The sequence below is a fragment of the Cheilinus undulatus genome, linkage group 13, assembly GCF_018320785.1.
Source record: "Cheilinus undulatus linkage group 13, ASM1832078v1, whole genome shotgun sequence".
NCBI classification, from domain to species: Eukaryota; Metazoa; Chordata; class Actinopteri; order Labriformes; family Labridae; genus Cheilinus; species Cheilinus undulatus.
The window spans coordinates 26384019-26404832 of record NC_054877.1 but is presented as its reverse complement, the minus strand read 5'-3'; the positions used below and the strand labels follow the sequence as shown (position 1 = coordinate 26404832).

Below are 20814 nucleotides of genomic sequence, written 5' to 3'. Positions count from 1 at the left end.
TCTCCACTAGAATTCAACAAAAGGCATGGGGAAGACGCCACGGCCAAGTGGAAGAAAGTTCTTTTGTTTGATGAGACCAAAATGGTGCTTTTTGTCCATCAGAAAAGATGCTATGTTTGGTGGACAACAAACACTGCACATCATCACAAACATACTATACCCACTGTGAAGCACGGTGGTGGCAGCATCATGCTGCAGTGAAACTTCTCAGTAGCTGGCCCTAGAAGGCTTGTGTTAAAATGAAGACAGCGAAACATAAGAAAATCCCGGAGGACTATCCCTTTCAGTTTGCAAGAGAACTACAGCTTGGGACAAGATTTATTTTTTAGTAAGACAATATCCCAAAGCATACAGCAGAAGCTACACAGAAATGATTTAAAGACAACAAGGTGAATGTTCTGGAGTGGCCAAATCACAGCCCAGACCTCAATCCAATAGAGAATATGTGGCTAGACTTGAAAAGCTTGAGCAGTTTTTCAAAGAAGAATGGAGTAAAATTGCAGTGTACAGAAGTGCAAGCCTGACTGAGACCTATCCACACAGACTCAGTGCTGTGATTACAGCCAAAGGTGACTCTACTAAACACTGACTTGAAGGGTGGGAAGATTTCTGCAGTCACTAATGTTACATTACGTATTTTTATTTAATTGACATTACTTTGTAGAAATCTGTTGTCACTTTGACATTAAAAAGGTAATTTTTGGGGGTTTTTTTGGTCAAAAAAGCCATATTCTATGTAGTGACCTGATTGATTTATGAAATCAGTAAGAGTAAAACATCCATGGTGCATCTAAGGCCTTCTCAGTATGCATTCATGTGATTCTGTACTAAAGTAAGCATAACAGAACAGGAGAATGAAGAAATTAGCTGAATGGAGAAGAGAAATAAAATAAATTGAATAGACTATTTAGAATTCTTTGACACAGCTGAGTGTATCTACCAACAGGTGTGAGTGGAGATCCAGCCTCTGGTCCTGAGTGTCGCCCTGTCCTGCGTGGCCTGGCTCTGTCTCGGGCTGAGGACCTCAGAGCCGAGCTGTTGAGAGCAGAACACCTGAAAGCTGAGGCGGTATCAGAGGAGAACTGTGATGGGTCCAGGTAAAGTAAGACAGAATAGAAACACTCCACAGGATGTTGTTCTAAATATCCTAGAAACAGGACAATCCTGCCCTCTGCTGGTAGTAGAAAGTTTTCCCTTTTAGGGTTTCACAGCAACATGATTAACAAAATGTTTCTTTTAACAGTTTCTCTTGAACAAAAGGTCATTGTTTACTGCTTGATAGAATAGTTGAGGTTGCAAATATATCTTAAGTAAAGCATTGTGAGTCTTTGTTACTGCCTAATAAGAAGATCACCATTATTTTACCGTACAGAAAAGTGGATGGACGGCCGAGGCTGTTCCTGCGTCGCTTCTTTTCCTCTATCGGTCTGAACAGTGTTGGCAGACTTGTTAAAGGAGGTCGCTCCAGCAGCATGGAGCAGCTCAGTTTACCCGCTGCCCCTCGGGCCAGCTCTGCTTCCCCAAGCCCCACCCGCAGAAAACCTCCTTCCAGCCGCATACAGAGGACACCCTCACTGCAAACCCTGCACCCAGTAAGAACCTTTTTCCACACTGTGTTACATTCAAGGACTGCTGTGCAGCCCTGCCATTGTCTTCTGTTTACTTTCATGTAAACATCAACAGCAAACATCAAATAGATGCGATTTTTACCTTTAAAAAGTAGGCCGTAGGGAGAGGAAACCTTATTTACATGTCTTTAAACTTCCAGTTATGCTTTGAAGTAGCATTCATTACTTATTTACCACAGTGGACCAGTTGAGGCTTTGAAGTATTGCGAATCGTGCCTGACTCTGGGAGCACAAAAATGCATTCCTGGTTGTTTCCTTCCACTTTCTGTCCTTTTTGTCCTCTTGGCAGCTGTTAGAGTACACTAAGCAGATGTAAACAACTTTCCCTGCCAGCCAAATGCAGCCTATGTTGGCATAATGTGTTCGTTTATGTTGTGCCAAACACACATTTATTAGTTCTGGGGATGACAGAGCAAAAAGGCTCCAATTCCAAGGGCTGATCTGATGAATTTTGCCAATATGGAAAATATAATTTGATACAGTGCTGTTGATTTGCCACTAGGTGCTGCCACTGGCCCAATTGCGTAAAGCCTCATCTGTGCAGAGCTTGGAAAGAAGAACAGAACGTTCAACAATACTGGGAGAGGTGCAGATACCATATGGCCTGGCGCCCAGGTAGGCAGAGAAAAATGAAGCTGAAAGAAACTCACATAGGGAGGAATAAACATGATAATCATTGGAGCTCAATTTGTCTTATTACAGCCCAGACAGCCCTCAGATTGAGCTTCACAGAGCCCTGAGTGTTGAGGATGTACTTACCTCCAGAGTGGTGCGTCCAGTTGGCCGGGTCACCCAGGCATTCTCTGATGGGACCCTCCTCCTTGAGCTAGTCAGACCCCCAAATGGGCCATTTGGTTTTGTCATTTCAAGAGGCAAAGGTCGACCAGACACAGGTAACTCTTTCAATCAACATCTCCTTTTACTGTGTCAAATATAGGGTTTTTAGTTTTGTGGTTTACTGCTGTTCTGCTCTTTCTTTTAAATTAGATGCATATTGAAAATAAAAGGAAATAAAAGAGAAAAATGGGATAGAATCAAAATGTGTGGTCAGTTCTCCTTCCTATACAACATATTATTGCCCCATCAAGCCATTCCCTCACTTCAGTTTCCCCTTTCTTCCCCTCTCATTGTTTCCTTCTCAGGCGTTTATGTGGAGAAAGTGGGGGACGGTAGTGGGGAGGGTCCCTACATCGGTCTCCTCAGCATTGGTGATGAAATTCTGCAGGTGAATGGAGAGGTGGTGGCTGGCCTTAGTCTGGACCAGGTGACACGACTCATGACTCGGGAGAGCACAGCTTCTATTCGGATCATGCCGGCCCGACGCATTCAGCGCTGACTGGGAGGAGAGACATGACTCTGACCCATGGATAGAATATTCACTACTGCAAACCCTGTGGCAGATTTGAGTCAGTGTTGTACTGCAGTTTCATGTTTTTAATACCAGCATAGGACATCAGGCTTATGAGTTAAAATTATTTTTGTGCAAATCCATGTTAAACAACATGGCATGGATTACAAATAAATTAACAGACAGGCTAGTTAGAATGTGTATTTTACAATAGATATTGCTATTTTAGTGATTCAAAGACAATCTGATTCCAGTCCAGCATGGCTTGTTTCTATGAATAATTTTGGATCACGTTTGAATGAATAGATTAAATATAGTTTCATAAATAATGTAGCTGAATTTGACTTTATATTTGAGTTCTTTTGAAACTCTCCCTTTATAAGGGTTGTGGATTTTATTTAGGCGTTAGTAATCCATCAGAACACTTTAAGTGTAATAGTGTAACAGCGTGTTTGCTTAGTGAAGTGATCTACAATGTCTTCTTCTGTTCCTTTTAATCAGGCTGATTGATTATAATGATTGCTTTGTGTAAGGTAAATTTCTTGATGCTCTTGAAACCTTCTGCACAAAGGCAACAGCAATTAATATTGCATGAAATTTAAATAAAAAAGAAAGAAGATATCCTTCTATAACATTAGTTATTTGTGAACAAGAACATCAATTAATTCACCCTCTTTACTAATGAATCATGTAGCCCTAGGGCTTTTTAAAATCCTCTCATTTGCCCTGTGCTGTTATCATCTAATGCTTTATGAAGCTGACACTTGCTTATATAAATAAAATAATATATTTTGTCAAACTTTTATTTTTTGAATGTATCACATTCTTTGATTATGCTCATTTATCAATCCAGTCCAATCCACTTTATTTATTTAGCACATTTGAAAAACATTACATTTACCAAAATGCTACACAGTAACTAATAACTTAAAAACATAAAACCACGGTGGGAATAAAAACACCATAAAATATCCAAAAACTTTGAAGCAACTGAAACCATAAAAACACATTTAACAAACTAATAAAAACAGATAAAGGTAAGTATAGAGAAGATGACAGACAAAAAAACCTTGCAATTGTTTCAAATGGAGATTGAATGCTATCAAAAAACAGGGGCTGCCATTATTAATGCATTAATTATGTTGAATTAAAGTCCATATTTATGCATTGATTTTTTTAAAAACTGTGATCAGTCAGATACGTTTTTGTCCCTTTCAGCACACTTTGGGTTAGTCGCAGAAACATCTCCCTGCAGCAATAGTGATGTAAAATAAGTATATTGCACTTTAAAGGTGCAATGTGTAGAACTGGGGAATATTAGCAACATCAAACTGAGTCTAGATTGCAACGCTCACTTCTGATAGTAACTGTGACAAACAGTTGAATTTTAAAAAAAGATGGATTTCTGTTATTTGCTCCAGTCTGGGGTATGTACAAGATGTAAAAATCCAAGATGGTGGACACCATGGAGGGGACCCTCCCTACCCATGGCTTATTCTAAGTTAAATATAAAACAATTTTGTATATTCAGATGATTAAACACTGATTTAGATGGGCATTCTTTCCACTAAAGCTAATAATCTAAATATTACACACTGCCCCTTTGATTTCTCATGAATTATCTGCACCAATGTGTTGTCAAACATTTCAATTTTCCTGATCCCTTTTTCCTTTTCAAATGCAGGAGAGTGGAATTTTAAAACATGACAAAAAGGGAGATATTAACTCCAGAATTTCTTGGATTAACTGAAAATTTAAAAAGAATAGACAGCCACAATGAAAATGGATAAAAAAAAATGGACCATTTAAAACAATTTGAACAAAAATGTTCATAACAATACTTATTTTCAGCCAGCAGAGGGGGCTATGCGTTTTTTTCTCCTCTCTTGTTTGACTTCGGTTGGGAAGCAGCAGAACTTATTAGTTTTCCTTTGTTTTAAAAGAAAAGAAATGTATTTCTTACTTACAGGTATTAACCTTGAAAAGTATAAAATTTTACATATGAACAATAAAACTAGTTCGATTGTTGATGTGTATTTCATTAATCCCTAATGTTATGCCTTTTCCTAAAGCTCTTTGTAAACACCAGTTTTTGAAGGTGCTATATCAATACATTTATTATCAACATTATCATATTTGGGGGGATTTTCAACAACAGATATATACAATCAGAAGGAAATATTTGTTTTTCCATAAAATTACTTCATCCTTATATGTTTGTAAAAAATATAAAAGTGTACTAAATCAAATTTTAATTTGTTTAAGCCAGTATTGTGATAATATCCTGAGATGAGTGTATAATTGTTTGACTATAATTTCACATAGTGTACACTACAGTGTCAGATATTTCCAATCACACTAATTTCCATTAAATGGTTAAAGTGCACCAACCTACAGACAGATACGATCAAAAATATAGCTTAGACTGTTAATTTGAAGTAGAAATGAACTACTGTGGTGTCCTTATATGCTAAAAAGGTTAAAAGAGATTGTGAGATTGTAAGAGGGAGATCATGAGAGGCTGTGGGGTTGTTAAGAACAGGATGGAGGATGTTGGTCGTGACTCTGCCTCAACAGGTCTGTTAAAATGTCGTGACTGAGCTGAGTAGCCTATGTAGCTCGTTACCTTTTCCTTTGAAATAATAAAGGCTTAAGGAAGAAAAATGTTATTTAACAGTCTACCTATCTGGTCATATGTCTATCTAAAATACGCCCTCATTAGGGCATTAAATAAATTCAAACGTATTTTTCTTAAAGAGCATAAAAAAAGGTGTGAAACATCCGTTATTAGGATGTAGGCTACCTGCTACATTTCCAACTGTCCTGCGCGTGCGCTGATAGCGCGCTCCTCTTTTATCTGATGCGCCCAGGAGCTCACGCGCTTTTATCTCCCGCAGCCATGATGCCTCCCCACGGACCCAGGGGAACCGCCGGCCATGGGAGGCCACAAACACCAGCAATGACACGCAACAGTACATTTTTTTTTTTGATTCATCCTTTTTAATTAATCAATCAATCAATAGGCTAAAGAATTGAAGCCTTTTATTAAGGTATCGTTATGATAATTACACCCTCGTCGGTTCAGCCGTGCATTGTATCAGTCGCACGTGCAGCCTCAGGGCACAGAAAATGAAAACAGAGAGCTATAGGCCTACTCTTTTTAGGATAAAAAACAAAGGAAAAGACAGACGACCCTCTATCTCCACTTATCTCCCATTGGATAAATAGGCTTAGCAAAAAGGGCTCTGTTGGAAATATAAAAAGGTCAAAAGCTTAACCTGAGCTTTTGTTTCTTTAATCAAAAAAAATTAAAACACCTCAACTAAAGCACAGGCTACAATACTACACTACCTGACGTTGTTACAGGCCGTTACGCTGTGCCTGTTTGCTTTTTTTTTTAATGCTTTGCCCTCCACAAGCCTATATAGCCCACGACAGCCAAATAATAATGAATCATTTCATAAATAATGGGTTTAGGAGCTTATCGGGAATGAAGAGGCCGCTGCCGTGCGCTTATCTCTCTCGGCCACATTGCGGCCTGTGTTCCGCTCCCCATACTGAGGGAGCGCGCGCTGGATGCGGCGAGGAATAACTCAGCTACACACACACACAGCACTATACACACTCACATATACACACACTGCTCCACAACTGGCAGAGGAAAAAAAAAAAAAAGAAAAACCTCAGACATGGATGACCCACTCACAAAATGGCTCCACTTACACAGTAACATCAACAACACGACTGGAACGGTGAGTACAAAAAAAATAACGTATCTTTATTTAAACCGCCATATTTGTTGTTTCTAAAGGCGCTAATTGGATTGCTCTCGTCTGGATTTTATTGGTGTTATGAGCGAAATATTTAGCCTATATTTTCTGCTATTGTCCGATCGGATGGCTGAGGCTGAACGGGATGTCATAACGGATGCTAGGCCTATTAGAGAGAATTCCCAGAAATTAGAGTTCGCTTTTTCATTAGCGGTCTCTTATTCGTTTATTATAATATTCTAATGTCGATTATGGAATTAAAGGAGCACAAAGCGTCAATCATTGTGTTCATTTTGACAAGCCTTTGATGATCGATAATAAACAGCAGCTCCACGGCCTACATCTCGATAAAAACAACTAAAAAAACATCACAATATTTACTACTATCTGCAAAAAAAAATCCCCAAAACGGCTGTTTTTCTTCTTCTACGCGGTTATTTCTGGATTTTGCTGAAGGCAGGATTTTATGTCGACAGAGAATGAGCGCTCATTTCGTAGTGCTGGCATCCACAGTTTCTGAATAAGACGATCATTTAAAATTAAAAGCAGTTACTTAGAAAAATAAATGGTTCAGAGTGAGTCCAAAACGTGGGTTATAGTCACGCTTAACGGTATAAACGGTGCTGAAGGCCAAGCGAGCGTTAGATAAGAGATTCATAGAAAGAAAGAAAAAAAAACATTAATGGAGGCAGAAGATAAGCGCTCTGTAAACGAGAGACATTATAAAATAGATTTAGGTCCAAATATGTTATTTGTAGACTAGCAGGCTAATGTTTTTAGAGGTGAGGGGGAAAAAAATCGGAAAACCATAGAAGAATTTATCATATTTAATTTTCTGACAAACCTTCAATTCTTTATAAAAATCATTAAATGCCTAGTACCATCGATTAAAGTAGCTGTGTTAATTTGGCAGTCATATCACTGAAAAAAAAAACGTCTGCACTCATTTTCTAAATTATATGTTAATTAATTCTATATGTATCTAAAAAACGAGGAAAAAAAGAAGATAGTTTCCTGTATTTATTTATTTTTCTTTGTTTTGTAAGAAGTGTGCAGTTTTTTTTTTTTTTTTTTTTTACAAATAATGACAGCTAAATTAATATCTTTATTATATTTATAATAACAATAATAAGGGGATGTTTTTATTCTATATTGCACGAGCCAATATCTTTATTATGTTTCCAATTTGCTGATGATAAAATATTGACGTAATAATCCTATTTAGGACCTAGTGGACTCGAGCGCGTGGTGACGGTGTAAAAATGATGGAAAAACGGCAGCCGGAGCTCCGTCCCGGCAGTCCCGGTGCCCAGTCCGGTCCTGGAAAGCGCGAGGACTCCTCCATCATCATCACCAGACAAAACGGATGCAAGGAGCACGAGGAGCCGAGGAGAGGGGAGGAGGATGAGGGGGAGGGGGAGAAGGAGGAGAAGGAGAGGGAGAGAGGAGGGCGCTTGAAGGGGGCTGAGGAGACGGATGACGTTCCTCTGCAGAACTCGAGCAACGGGACCAGCATCAGCATCATCATCAACGGCGTTGCCAAGGAAACTGCCTCTCACAACGCCCTTGACCTGAAAAGGGAAGTGCCGGTGATCGAGCTCTCCAGGAGGGACGCTATAAAAGCGCTCGAGCAGAGGACTGAGAGCCATTTGGTGCCGATCACGGAACTTCGCAGACCTCCACCGCTGCCGTTGCCGCCGCCGCAACGAGACGACGCTCGAATGGTCCAACTTAGCCCAAACGCGTTTCCTGTCCCGGCCCGGGCCATGCTCTACAACCTGGCGCAGCCTCTCGCCGCCATCAACAGGTAAACGTCCACACCAAAGAAGAACAATCCTATCATAGCATGATGTCTGTGCATTTTTATGATCAGTGTGAGGGAAAGTTTGAAAGCAGGTAGATGTGGACGCTACAGCCTGAAGAGATGCTTCAGTGTGCTTTAAGTTGACATTTTTAGCCTGTTAGTGCATTTATAACAGAGAGAATTAGCCCAGCAGGATGAATGTGACTGTGTCTCTCTGATTGTTTCTGCTGCAATGAGACTTCAACACAATGATGGAAGTTCTGTTTTCTACAATAATTTCTCACATACCTGTACACCTCTTGTGTCTTTTCTGTTGCCACAGTCTTGGAGGGGAGTCAGAGCAGTACAGCATGTACCCCAGCAACAGGGTAAAGCGCCGCCCGGCGCCTTATGAGGTTGAACTCGACGAGGGTAGGCGCATTTTAGATCTTTATAAGTATGGTAAGACGCACTTCTGCTGTGTCCTCCTTCTGCCAATATAGTCCCCTAAACGTCCCCTCCTCATCCCCATTGTCATCCATCCACTGGCAGGGATCTATGCTATAACTAATCTGAGGGATCAGAAGATGCTTTGCAAAAAATTTCAGTGTATAACCCGGAGGAGTAAATACATGATAATTCAAGGCATAAATAAGTGCTGCTAATCAAAAGTGTCAAATACATGTACCTGCACGCCATTAAAGTAATCTGAACGTAGGCGGATTTGGGGTTTATTTCGTTTAAAACATGCTTTCCACTGCTGCCCACTCACTGCCACATACAGGGGGGGGAGGATGGGGGTGCTGCTGCTGCCTCCATGCCAAGGTTTTACTGCAGAGTGGGCTGAAGGATTAAGATAGACTGGGTGTGTTCCAAGGGCGACAATAGCCTGGAAGACACCATTGTTGGGGGTGGGAGGATGTGAGTACCTGCAGTGGGGCATTTTATCATACCTAAATAAACAAAAAGTGCATAAAATATAGGATACAGAAGCCAGTCTCCCTCTAACACCATATCCTGGGGTTTGGCATGCTTAATCAAACATACTTTTATGTTGCATTGGCACATGGCGTATCATATTTTTGCAAGCCTCTTTAGCTTCTGCTCTATCATGACAAATTTCATGTATTTCAGAGGACAGTTTTTTGACTTTATTCTGTAGGAATTGAAATTATTTGTTTCCAAAACAATGCATACTCTATACTATATGCATCTCTTCTGCTACTGCTGCTCCTTCATGTTAACTGTTGCACTGATGTTGTTTTGCAATTTAAAAGATTGCATTTTCTGTTTCGGCTCTGCTTTTTGTGTTGCTGCTGCTGATCAATGCCTCTTTCCTTTTTTCCTCTGCTAGCTGGCCAGCCAAAGATTGTCCGCCGTATCTTCACCAACAGTCGTGAACGTTGGCGGCAGCAGAACGTAAACGGAGCGTTCGCCGAGCTCCGTAAACTCATCCCAACACATCCCCCGGACAAGAAGCTGAGCAAAAACGAGATCCTCCGGCTCGCTATGAAGTACATCAGCTTCCTCTCCAACCTGCTGGAGGACCAGGATGGAGGGAGGAACGTCGACAGCTCAACAGACGGGGAAACGGGGCTGCTGGTGGGGGCCCATGAGGGCGGCCCTCAGGGTGGACCGCATCAGGACACTGTGGTGGGTCTGGCGAGGGACGATCTTCTGGAGACTATGTCGCCAAGCTCAAGTTGTGGAAGCCTGCCTGATGGTGATGCTGAGGGCAGTCCTGAGAGCTTTATGGAGGACCAGGACTCACCTCCGGCTCCGAGGACTCTTACAGCTTCCCGTGGGCCCCCACTGCATATTGCTGCTCGGGATCTGAGGCGCAATGGGCGCCCAATAGATGACTCCAGTCGTCGGTGATGCTGATGCCAAAAAACACAAAACCTGAGACTGAAAGAGGACTATGAGATGGACAAAAAGAGATGAGGATACACTCAGGAACTGTTAGCTTTGAGGTATCAGTCAAGGAAAGAGAAAAAAGGGTTCAGAATGGATCATGAGTATGCTCGGTCTCCAAAATACACCGTATGATTGGTTGCTCGATGATTGGTTGAATTTGATCTCACTACAGACTTGTAAATTTTGCATGTCTTTGACTGAAATGAGGTTGAAATTTTCTGTTTTTAGCATCCCCCAAAATGGGAGACACAAATGCAAAAAAAAGAAGTAGAAACACATGAAGAAGAAAAGTTTAAACCAAACAAAAAAAATCCCTCACAAGATACTTGTTAAAGATATACTAATATTTTGACCAATGATACACTAATGGTATTATTGATTAGAGTGTGGTGCAGACAGAATAAATACAGTTTGCTTCAAAGACGAATTGAAAATCAATAAATAAACCCTGAGATTGATCACCATCTAAATCAATTTCTTACAATAACGACACAAATGTAAGCCAGCCTCAGTTTGAGGCTGTAAATGATCCGAATGGACTCTATTGTACCCATGCAGCTGCGTATGTATTGTAAATAGCATCATATTTCCACTGCGCAATGTAACAACAGTGACTGGAGTTCAATCGTGTGGTTCAAGATGTACTTTAGTGTGTTTGTCAATGGGTTTACAAGGAAAAAAAGGTCTTATAGGAGACACGAAAATGAGAGACATTAAGAACTAGTACATCCAATGTGGTACCATTTACTGCTGTTACACTTTGGTGGTGAAAAAGACACCAAATATGAAGGCAACACAGTTGAGGAGGTACAAGACACGCAGTGTTTCTTAAAGTGTACAAAGTATGAGTCATATGTTATCATGACGTGACTCATGCAGTCCTTTTGATATGAATGTTTCAGTGTTTTTTTAACTGTAATGCAGTTGTAGTTTAGTAAGGTACATGAATAAATCCCTTCATTGCCACATTTCACACAAACACATGCAGACACTCAACACACCCGCAGTGTGAATATCATAACAACACCAGCAGTTTTTCACAAACGCAGTCGTGTATTGCTCTGTTGTTGGTTCTTCTGCCTTTTCAGCAGGACCTCGTAGCCTATATTGGTACCTTTGGTAACTATGGTATTTTATGAATTGCAGTAAAGGGACATTGTACGTTTGGTAATGACATATTTGTTGTATGATAGCTGTATCTATAAATATATCCAATGTTAAAGCGATGAATTTTATACAAAATCCCTGAATAAAACACGCAGAGAAAAGCCTGGTATTTGATTTTACTCAAGCATGTTGTCAGTTTAATTCAGAAGATCAAATTGAAGACATTTACTTTTTTGTCACATTACATCACATTATGTTAATTTACTTTGACGCTATTTACAGATCTAGTTGACAAATTCCTCAAGGCAGAAATGGCACAACTGTTTTCCATTTTATCAGTACAAAAAGTAAAACCGCACACCTCCTCATGAAATTCCCCCAATGAACGCTGGAATCCTCACTTCCTCCCCAACAAGTGACGACTTCCTGCAGAGGTTAACGTGTCTCGGTGACCTGCAGGATATCCTGCCATTGTGAAAGTGGTTTGGACAGCCTCCGTTGCACTCGTTTGCACACTGTTGTGTCTGTGCACAGCCGAACAGCCTGCAAGTTATTCACTTACGCAATCAGAAAGTTATGTTCAGCAGCCTGTGGCAATTTAGATGAAATTAACAGAGTTGAATAGCACTTTTTTGATGCCCGTGTTCCATAACTCCAGCACCACTACAGCAGCAACATCAGCTCCTTCTGAAAAAGTCTTACTGCTTCCAGAGAGCATCAGAGACATCCAGGTGTTTGGAGGCCCCTCCTGAGCGAGGGCCGACTGAGCAACTCTTGGGGTTAATGCCTGCCAAACATTTACCTGCTTCAGTGTTCCCGCCTCTCCAAAAACACAGAAAAGAGAGAGAGAGGGGATCCAGGGAGTGTGTGTGTGAGGGATTGGAGAGGAGGATTGTTGCCGTGTTCATGTTTGTGTGTTTGTGAGAGCAGGCTTTAGTCAGTGTGTGTGCTTGTTCTGCATGGATCTGTGCGTGTGTGTTTATCAGCTCAGTGCAGATGGGTGGCAGAGTGGCTCTTGCAGCCAAATGATTCAGTATGCTAATGAGTTGTTATCTGTGCTGCTGCAGGAACAATATACTGTCTTTCTCACAGTGGGAATCCAGCCTGCTGGGAACAGATTACACTGCACACACCGCCAAGGTAGTTATTTATATTTTCACACTGAGCAGAGGAAAAAACATAAATGCACCAACACACACACATATCCACAGATAGGCCTATAAACAAACAAAGTACAATTTTAACACACATACACACACCCACACACACACACACACACTAACATCATCATGGACAGCAGCTTAAATAAGGTGGAAATTTTGTGGTAAATTGATGTTTTTCACCAGTACATGGGGATGTGATTCTGGGCTTTCCTCCTTCACAACTTTCACTGTTACACTCATCTTAAGCTGAAAATATTCATAAAATATAGCATCTGCCCTTAATAATAAATACCTTTAAAATATGCCAGAATACAAATTTAATTTATTCTCAATTAATGAAACCTTTGCGTTTGACTTTTGGCTTGAAAAAACAAAAAAATAAAATACTTAAATCTTGTTGTAAGACATAAACATGATCAAATTAGCAGAAAGGTGATCTTTGTTTGTCAAGATCCAGCCCAACAAACTATTAAACTATCTCATTCAGAGTAACTATTTATTTGGATTTTCTTGACGTGAGGCTAAGCAGCTCTGACAGTGGACTTGGAACCAGCTAAAGCAATGCCTCCCAAAGTGTGGGCTGCGGCCCTCTGCTGGGCCCCAGAGTTACTGGAGATGGGCCGCGAGAGTAAACTTGCAAAGCAGATAAATTTGCCAGACTCCATCTCTGTCATCAGGCAAATCCATCTTGAAAAGCTCCAGTCCACAATGTTTGTGCTGTACCAAACATGGTTTAGACCAATCAGTGTCATGTGAGGAGAATGAGGTGGTCACTAAGGGTGGGGTTTAGAAATGGCTTCTGCAAGTGTTACAGTCAGCTTGGATGTAGCTATTGTAGAGTGGCAGTTTTATCAGAAGTGGACCACATTTCTGTGTTAAATAAAGAGCAAAGAACAACATTGAAAGTTTTTTTCATAACAAAATAAGTTTTTGCTCTTTCCCAACCTGCCTCAGCATGAGTTTGTGATTGTTGCGGGTGGGTTGAGTTGTTCTGTAAGCCAGTGAATACAATGGCTGCTACTGCTGAAGCAAAGTACTGCCTTCCCAAACGCTTTCTATGGGAGCTTTTCCAGATGTACATATACATCTCTAAAAATTAGAATATCATGAAAAAGTTCACTATTTTTTGTCACTCATTTCAGAAAGAGAAACCCATATAGACTCATTACACATAGAGTGAAATATTCCAGGCCTTTTTTTCTTGAAATGTTGATGATTATGTCTTACAGATAATGAAAACACAAAATTCAGTGTCTCAAAAAATTAGAATATTGTGAAAAAGTTCAGTATTGGAAAGTCATGGTGTCACACCCTAATCAGTTTGTTGAAAAAGCATAATTTGTAAGTGAAATAACTATCTTTAAATTTTGTAAAGATTTCCAGTAATCTAATATTCTATTTAAGGTTAAAAAAAAAAAGCGTCTTTGTTTTTAAAGATGCAACCCATCTTGTAATTGTTATGTTTCAAAACGATGTCATTTATTGTCCCCCAACTCTTTAAAAAATACATCTCAACATATAGATGCCTTTGTAGCCTTGTTGAGAGACAAAATAAGAAATTTACCCTGAAGATGTTTTGTTGCTCTGCACAGTGAACTGAGTTAATAATATTTTTTAGTCTGGAGTGGTCTCCTGACAGTTAAGGGTCTAATCAGATAAAACATTTGTAAAAGTCAAAGCTATTTTTCACTTCAATGTGTGGCTACAGCAGAGTATAATTTATAGTACATTCACCTCTCAGTGCTGCAGAAGGTTATCCTCCTAGCTCGGTGCCAAGGCGGCTAATCTGTTGTACTGGCTATGTAACGTCAATGGGGAATCATTTTTACTTGTATTTACCTCTGGTGATTTTTTTTTATTAAACAATATCAGTTTTCATGTTCCTTTGAGTTTGGATCACCTTCAACGCTGCCTTTAGTGTGTAGATGATGTGTACAGTGATTTAACCACCAGTGTAGTACAGAGTATATGAGGACATATAGAGTATACACACTCATTACTCTTTCTCTCAATCATCGGATGGCAGAGGCAACAAAAAAGTAATCAGAGTAAACTAGTGCAATGCTTTTTAAGGTATTACCCCCAACACTACTGAGGAATAAATTGTGAACTGAAAAGGCAACAGTTCTTCCTAAAGCAGAAGTTCAGTGACAATTTGAAAATACTAAAGGCCCATTTAAAGTTGACTATATATAAAAGATGTTTTTACATGTCTTTGTCTTTAACACAGGGTGATTATCCTTTACAGCATTGGTTCCCAACCTGCGTTCTGTGACCCCCCCCCCCCCAGAGGGCTGCAAAGGTATCAGGGACAGCACAAGGCTTTGTCTGCTCAGAGGTTTTTAAAACTAGATTGGCATAAACTGACAGAAATCATGAAAAATTACTTATCAAATTGTTTCTATCAAGAGAGTTTGGTAGGAAAAATGTGTAGGCGTAGTTTGCTTGGGCTTTTATCAGTGAAACAATTCAAATCAATGTTGATGAGGTTTCACTTTTTTCCTGTGGGTCTTGGAAGGGTTCAGCTCTTCTCAGACACAAGTAGCAGGAGCGCAAAGGAAAATAGGATGGGAACCAGCACTTAAACAGGCTTAAAAAATATGTGGGGGGTAAATTAAGGGAACACCCAAATTTGTAGGTACCTCTACACCACTGGATTTAACTTCTACTTTTTTCCCATAGCATCAGTGTTGATGTACACTGTCCACCTTATTCCTGGGGGGTCTACACTAGCTACAAATGTGGCTGGAACTTCCAGTACAGTAATGATAATAGCAAAAAAAAAAAAGCATTTCTTACAGTAGTTTACAAAAGTGATTTAGTGTCAACAATGGTTATTTTGAGAAGATTAAATCTCCAGTTTATTAAGTATAGCTTCATTGTTGTTAGACCAAGCATCTAGCTGAATGTTATTATAGGCTGAAAATGTATATATCATATTTTCTAATGCATAGTACCTTTTGCTCTGTTTGTGTTGATAATAACTAGACAAAGTTACTTCTGTCTTTTACAACAGTGTTTTAAACATGCTGTTCACTGCCTGAATGCATCAGAGATGTGAACCTTTTAAATAGAGCTGTCTACTGTTTGCTGAGCTATCCATACATTCAGTGTTGACTTGTCATGCCTATTTATTTCAAAGGGAAGAATAAAACATGATTTAAATTAAAAAGCTTTTGAATTTTGATAAACAGTGCTTAACAAATTTATTAGACCACCACCCACAGTAAGGTTTATGCCACAGCTGCATCATGAAGTGCTTTAATGCGGACTCTTTCATTTTCAGTGAGCTCTCCACGTTTTACTATTTTGAACAGGAATGAGGAATTTCAAACTGAATTGACCTTTTTATACCCAAATTTGAGCCGGCTCACTGGGCTTCTCTGAGAAGTCAGAAATCAATCAAGCATAACATTCAACCATTAAAACTATTTTTTTTCTGTTCAGGAATGCAAGTAAATAACTATAATTTGACATATTAATCAAGATATAATAATGTGTTTTACTATTTTTTCAGGGGTTTTTTTTGTAAATCATTCAATTTGAAAATTCACAGATAACAATAATAATTATATTTAAGCATTAAAAATATCATTTGGGTTAAAGAGCTTCTACATATTGGTGTATTAACCATTGCAGAAACATAAAAAATGATTTTGGTAATTACCAATGCTGTTAATTTAAGGCAGCTGTGGCATAAACCTTACTTTGGGTGGTGGTCTAAAAAATTTGTTAAGCACTGTATGTGTAACCACTTTCATTGCATTAAAAAACAGTGTATTCACCTCCAAAATAATCAGTAGATTAATCGATAACAAAATAAACAATAAGGGCAGCCCTACTCTTCAAATGTATTCATTGGTCATCTTTGATACAGAATTTAACATTTACCAACCTGAAGAGTTGATATATAAACTATATAAATACAGTTCACACAATTAAAGATAGACTAGATAGTGAAAAAATAATTTTAGCAACCAGACAAACTAAAAAGAGAAATGTTAAAGCTTGCTCTGGTAACCAGGATTAGCATCTAATTTCTATGCAGCACGTACATTTCACGCAAAGTATCATGGGGCCATAGTACAAAGTGGGTAGGCCCAGTAAATTATGATCAAGAAAATCAAATCATGATCAAATATTGAGCCAAATGCAGTTATTTAAAAATAAAGTGCCAAGCAGTGAGAATGGAAGTATTCCATATTTTTCTTAGGTATTTATTTCCTGTTGTTTTGGCATTAACATGTCATCTAGCACAAATTAATTTAAAACATTTTTTTTTTTTTGCTTTTTACATAAATCAAAATATGCTCATTGCAAATTTCCTTTATACTGTATGATGATGATGCAGTGCTATACTGCTCAGCACCCACCCCACATCAAGCTCTCTACTAGCTACAACCATAAACTGTAGAAAGAATTAGACAAACCCTGTGTGATGTCAGCCGTCTGCTTACAATAGGCGGACTCAAACAGCTCTTGAAGCCAAACGTGACGGCTTCCATGTTGAAATCGCTGTCTCAACTGAACTTTGGATCAACCTAACGATCGCCCACTAAGCTAGACTTCCTGTCAGCTAGCTAGCTAGCATTCTGGTTGACAGAAATGTAGCTTCTGCATATCGAGCTATCTGTCAATCAAATGATGCGCCAGTTAGTCCATAGTGAGGTTTTTCCTAAATATAATCTAAACCATTGTGAAACTTGGATGGAGCAAGGATTCAGAAGCAGGACCACACCTCAACCATGCCTCTTCCTGCGTTGTATAAATTCAAACCTGCCAATCTCCTCCCCTTGTTCTTGTATTCCAGAACAGTAGTAGTACAGTAAGTGCAAGAACACAACCTCAAAAGCAACATGCCATCATACTCAACACTCACAGCAAACACTTTCAGTGTTAAATCAAACACTTGAAAAGTGTGTATATGTGTCCACTCTTTTGAGTGTTAATTTAACTTTTTTTTTTACACTGAACCAGTGTTACTACAACACTGTATGGTGTCAAAAATCTACACTGGTGAACACTGAGTAGTGTTGAAAATACTCCACACTGGCGTCAGTGTTAAAAAATTTACACTAAGGAGTATATTACATTAATTTCAGCAGGTGTAAATACTGTGGACAGCAACTGCACCTCTTCCACCAACCTGATAATAACAAGACACAAGACATGTAGGTTCCACAAAATGGGTGTTGGTGATCAGACACACTTGACAATATTGACTGCTACCTCACATTGTGAAGAGTTTGAACAGTGCTCAGGGAAATACAAGGCAGACATAAAGACAAAGTCTGTTCAGAAGTGTCAATCTGCCCTAATACCACAGTTATTAGTAAACTGTCACCACAGTCAAGACTTGATCAACCTAGAAGACAACTACACTCATGGTGCAAAAGTGTTTATGCATCAAAAACATAGGAACTCAAGATAATTCAAGAAACATGTGCAAGTGAATCCCAGCAGTGACCCCTGTACAACAGGCAACATCTAAACACAGCTAATCATCTAAAACATCTGAACCCAGCTTAACACTCTGCACTAAGGCATGATGGGAAAACTCTGCCCCCCAGATTTGAAATTGCAGTAGGTGGGGCTTGGATCAGCTAACTCTCTACAGTGTTGGAATAACACTGGTTGATTTAACACTGCCAAATAACTCCAACACTGAAGGCCATTTACTCTGAATGGAGTTAAAATATTACTTTGAGTGTTGAAATCAACACTGAAATGTTTAACACTGAGAATTCAACACTCCAGTTTTTGCTGTGTACTCACCTGAAAAATGAATTTGCCTGGCCTTCCCCACAGGATGGAAGCCAGGATGGATGAAGTCCATTGTCCTTATCCAGTGTTTCACCGGCCAGCACCAACAAGCCTCGATTTCTCTCACCATCTTCGCGCTCAAAGCCATGCTTTATACAGCATTGAAGAAGCCTATGGAAGTCGGCACATAAAACCACAGTTTCTTCCATGAATTCAGCCTGGCATAGCTCTCAAAAAATAACCACACCTGCAATTAATCAGTTTAAATCAAGAGAATTTTACCACGCTGTCAACGAGCCCTTTCCGGGCAACGTCATCCATGAGCGAGAGCAAGCAGTGTGCACCGAGGTGGGGCAAGATGGCGACCTGAGCACACACAATTTGTCTGTAATGGACAAAACGCTGCTTGAACACGATTACGCTAATGACGATGGCTCAAGCAAGGAAAGTAGCGTTAGCTCCTCCAGCAACAAGAGGAGCCTTCAGACACCAACGAAAATCCCCACCAGAAGGAGAAAGTAAGACAACAACCATCCCTCTCCGCATTACCCTGTTGATGATGAGGTAACAAATGCTGCCATTTTAAAGGCTGTGAATAATGTAACATCCATGGTTGAAGACTTACATTCGTAGCTAAAAGAGAACGCTGTTGCTATTGCTAACATAGCAAAGAGCCTAGACTTCAACCTTCAAGAAACAAAAGATTGCAAAGAGAAAGTGAAAACTTTGGAAAAACAGCTGCTGGTGGTCATGGATGAAAATAATGACCTAAAGAAGCGTGTGCTTGAAAGTGAAAGATACAAAAGGGGCTGAAATCTCCGCATCAATGGGCTGAAAGACAAGGTGAGAGACAACACATCAAGCTTCTGTCAAAAATTGTGCCACGGTGGTCAGAGAAAATGGAGGACGTCGTCAACTCTACTTATGGCCTTGGGGGAAAATTAGAAGGAAAAAAATATAAGATCATAGTTCAGTTCACCATGAGGCTTCATCGGGATGCAATCTGGCAAGCTACCAAAAACCATGCTGCATGTAAGGAGCTGGGGATTTGCTTCACCGAGGATCTCACCAAAGCTGACAAGGAAGCGCGGGATGCCCTGTGGTCGAAGATAAAGGAGGCCAAGGCGCTCGGCCAAAGAGCGTTTTTCCACAGACCCATCGGCTTCATCAACAATCGCCCTATTCCTGTTCCATAGAAGAATCCCACCCATCTTCCAGGTGCTGCACTGCTATGTGCAAGAACTGTTAACTAAGTGTTCATGGTCTGATAAATTTGTTGACTCTCTCCTAACATAAGGTAGAGTTATGTCATCTACTTCTCAGGTGCTTTAGTTCACACCTCACACAGTTATGATGACTGTTAAATCGATGTTCAGTCAAATGTTACCTCAAAGTTGTTTATGCGCTTGTTTATTTTATTTTATTTGGGCTTTTAAGTATCATTTGCTTATTTTTTCTCTATTGTCATGTCTCCGTTAATGGTTCAGTTATCTTTCAACAGTTTGAATACTAGAGGTCTACATAACAAAGTTAAAAGAAAAGCAGTCTTTTTATTCTGCAAGGGTCTGAAAGTACATGCCACTTTTTTACAAGAAAACCGTTCAAATGAAAATGATATTAAATATTGGTCCAGTCAGTGACCATTAAAGTAATACTTAGCCATGGGTTGTCACGCTCAGGGGGTGTTGCTGTTCTGTTCAACAGATGCCCAGGTAAAATTATTTCCCACAAAATAGACACAAACGGTCACTGGATAGTAATAGTTATGAATATTGGAGATGCCTTTTTCATTCTTTGTATTCTTTATGGCTCCAACAATAACGCTCAGAACAAGGATTTAATGACAACTATCAGTGCTGTTACCTCTGAAATGAAAAATCTTTATCCTACCAAAGGACAGATGTCCATCCAAATTTAACTCGCATCACTTTAACAACATGATAACAGATTTTTGTAACACGTTCACTCCAAGCGATATATGGAGAGTCAAGAATCCAGAAGTGCAGCAGTTCTCCTGGTTTAAACCAGTCAGAACATGCAAATCTAAAATCGATTATTGGCTACTTTCATATAATTTCTCTCAAAATGTTTCAAATGTATCTGTGGACACCTCACCCCTAACAGATCACAGCATAATTCATTTAGAACTGAAACCAACTAATATTAAAGAAAATAACAAGGGGTTTTGGAAATTTAATTCCAGTCTATTAAATGATGAGAACTATTGTCAGAACATCTGAGGCATGTTGAAGGAATCGCTTACAGACCCTGAAATCCAATCATGTAAGCAAATCTGAATTCTATAAATACAGAGTTAGAAAGTATTCAGTAACAT

At 39.6% G+C, this 20814-nt stretch overlaps 2 protein-coding genes across 2 annotated transcripts; both read left to right on the top strand.

Annotated features, from left to right (window-relative positions):
• Positions 1-25: 25 nt before the first annotated feature.
• LOC121520202 (uncharacterized protein KIAA1614-like) lies at positions 26-3493 on the top strand. The gene is made up of 6 exons (XM_041803574.1): positions 26-47; positions 947-1097; positions 1373-1592; positions 2131-2243; positions 2331-2521; positions 2771-3493. Exons 1-6 carry the CDS (start codon positions 26-28, stop codon positions 2962-2964), a joined length of 891 nt encoding a protein of 296 aa, XP_041659508.1. The 3' UTR covers positions 2965-3493.
• A 2969-nt stretch (positions 3494-6462) lies between these two features.
• On the top strand, positions 6463-11732 carry tal1 (T-cell acute lymphocytic leukemia 1). The gene is made up of 4 exons (XM_041804064.1): positions 6463-6728; positions 7972-8553; positions 8873-8991; positions 9884-11732. Exons 2-4 carry the CDS (start codon positions 8009-8011, stop codon positions 10405-10407), a joined length of 1188 nt encoding a protein of 395 aa, XP_041659998.1. The 5' UTR covers positions 6463-6728; positions 7972-8008; the 3' UTR covers positions 10408-11732.
• Positions 11733-20814: the final 9082 nt, after the last annotated feature.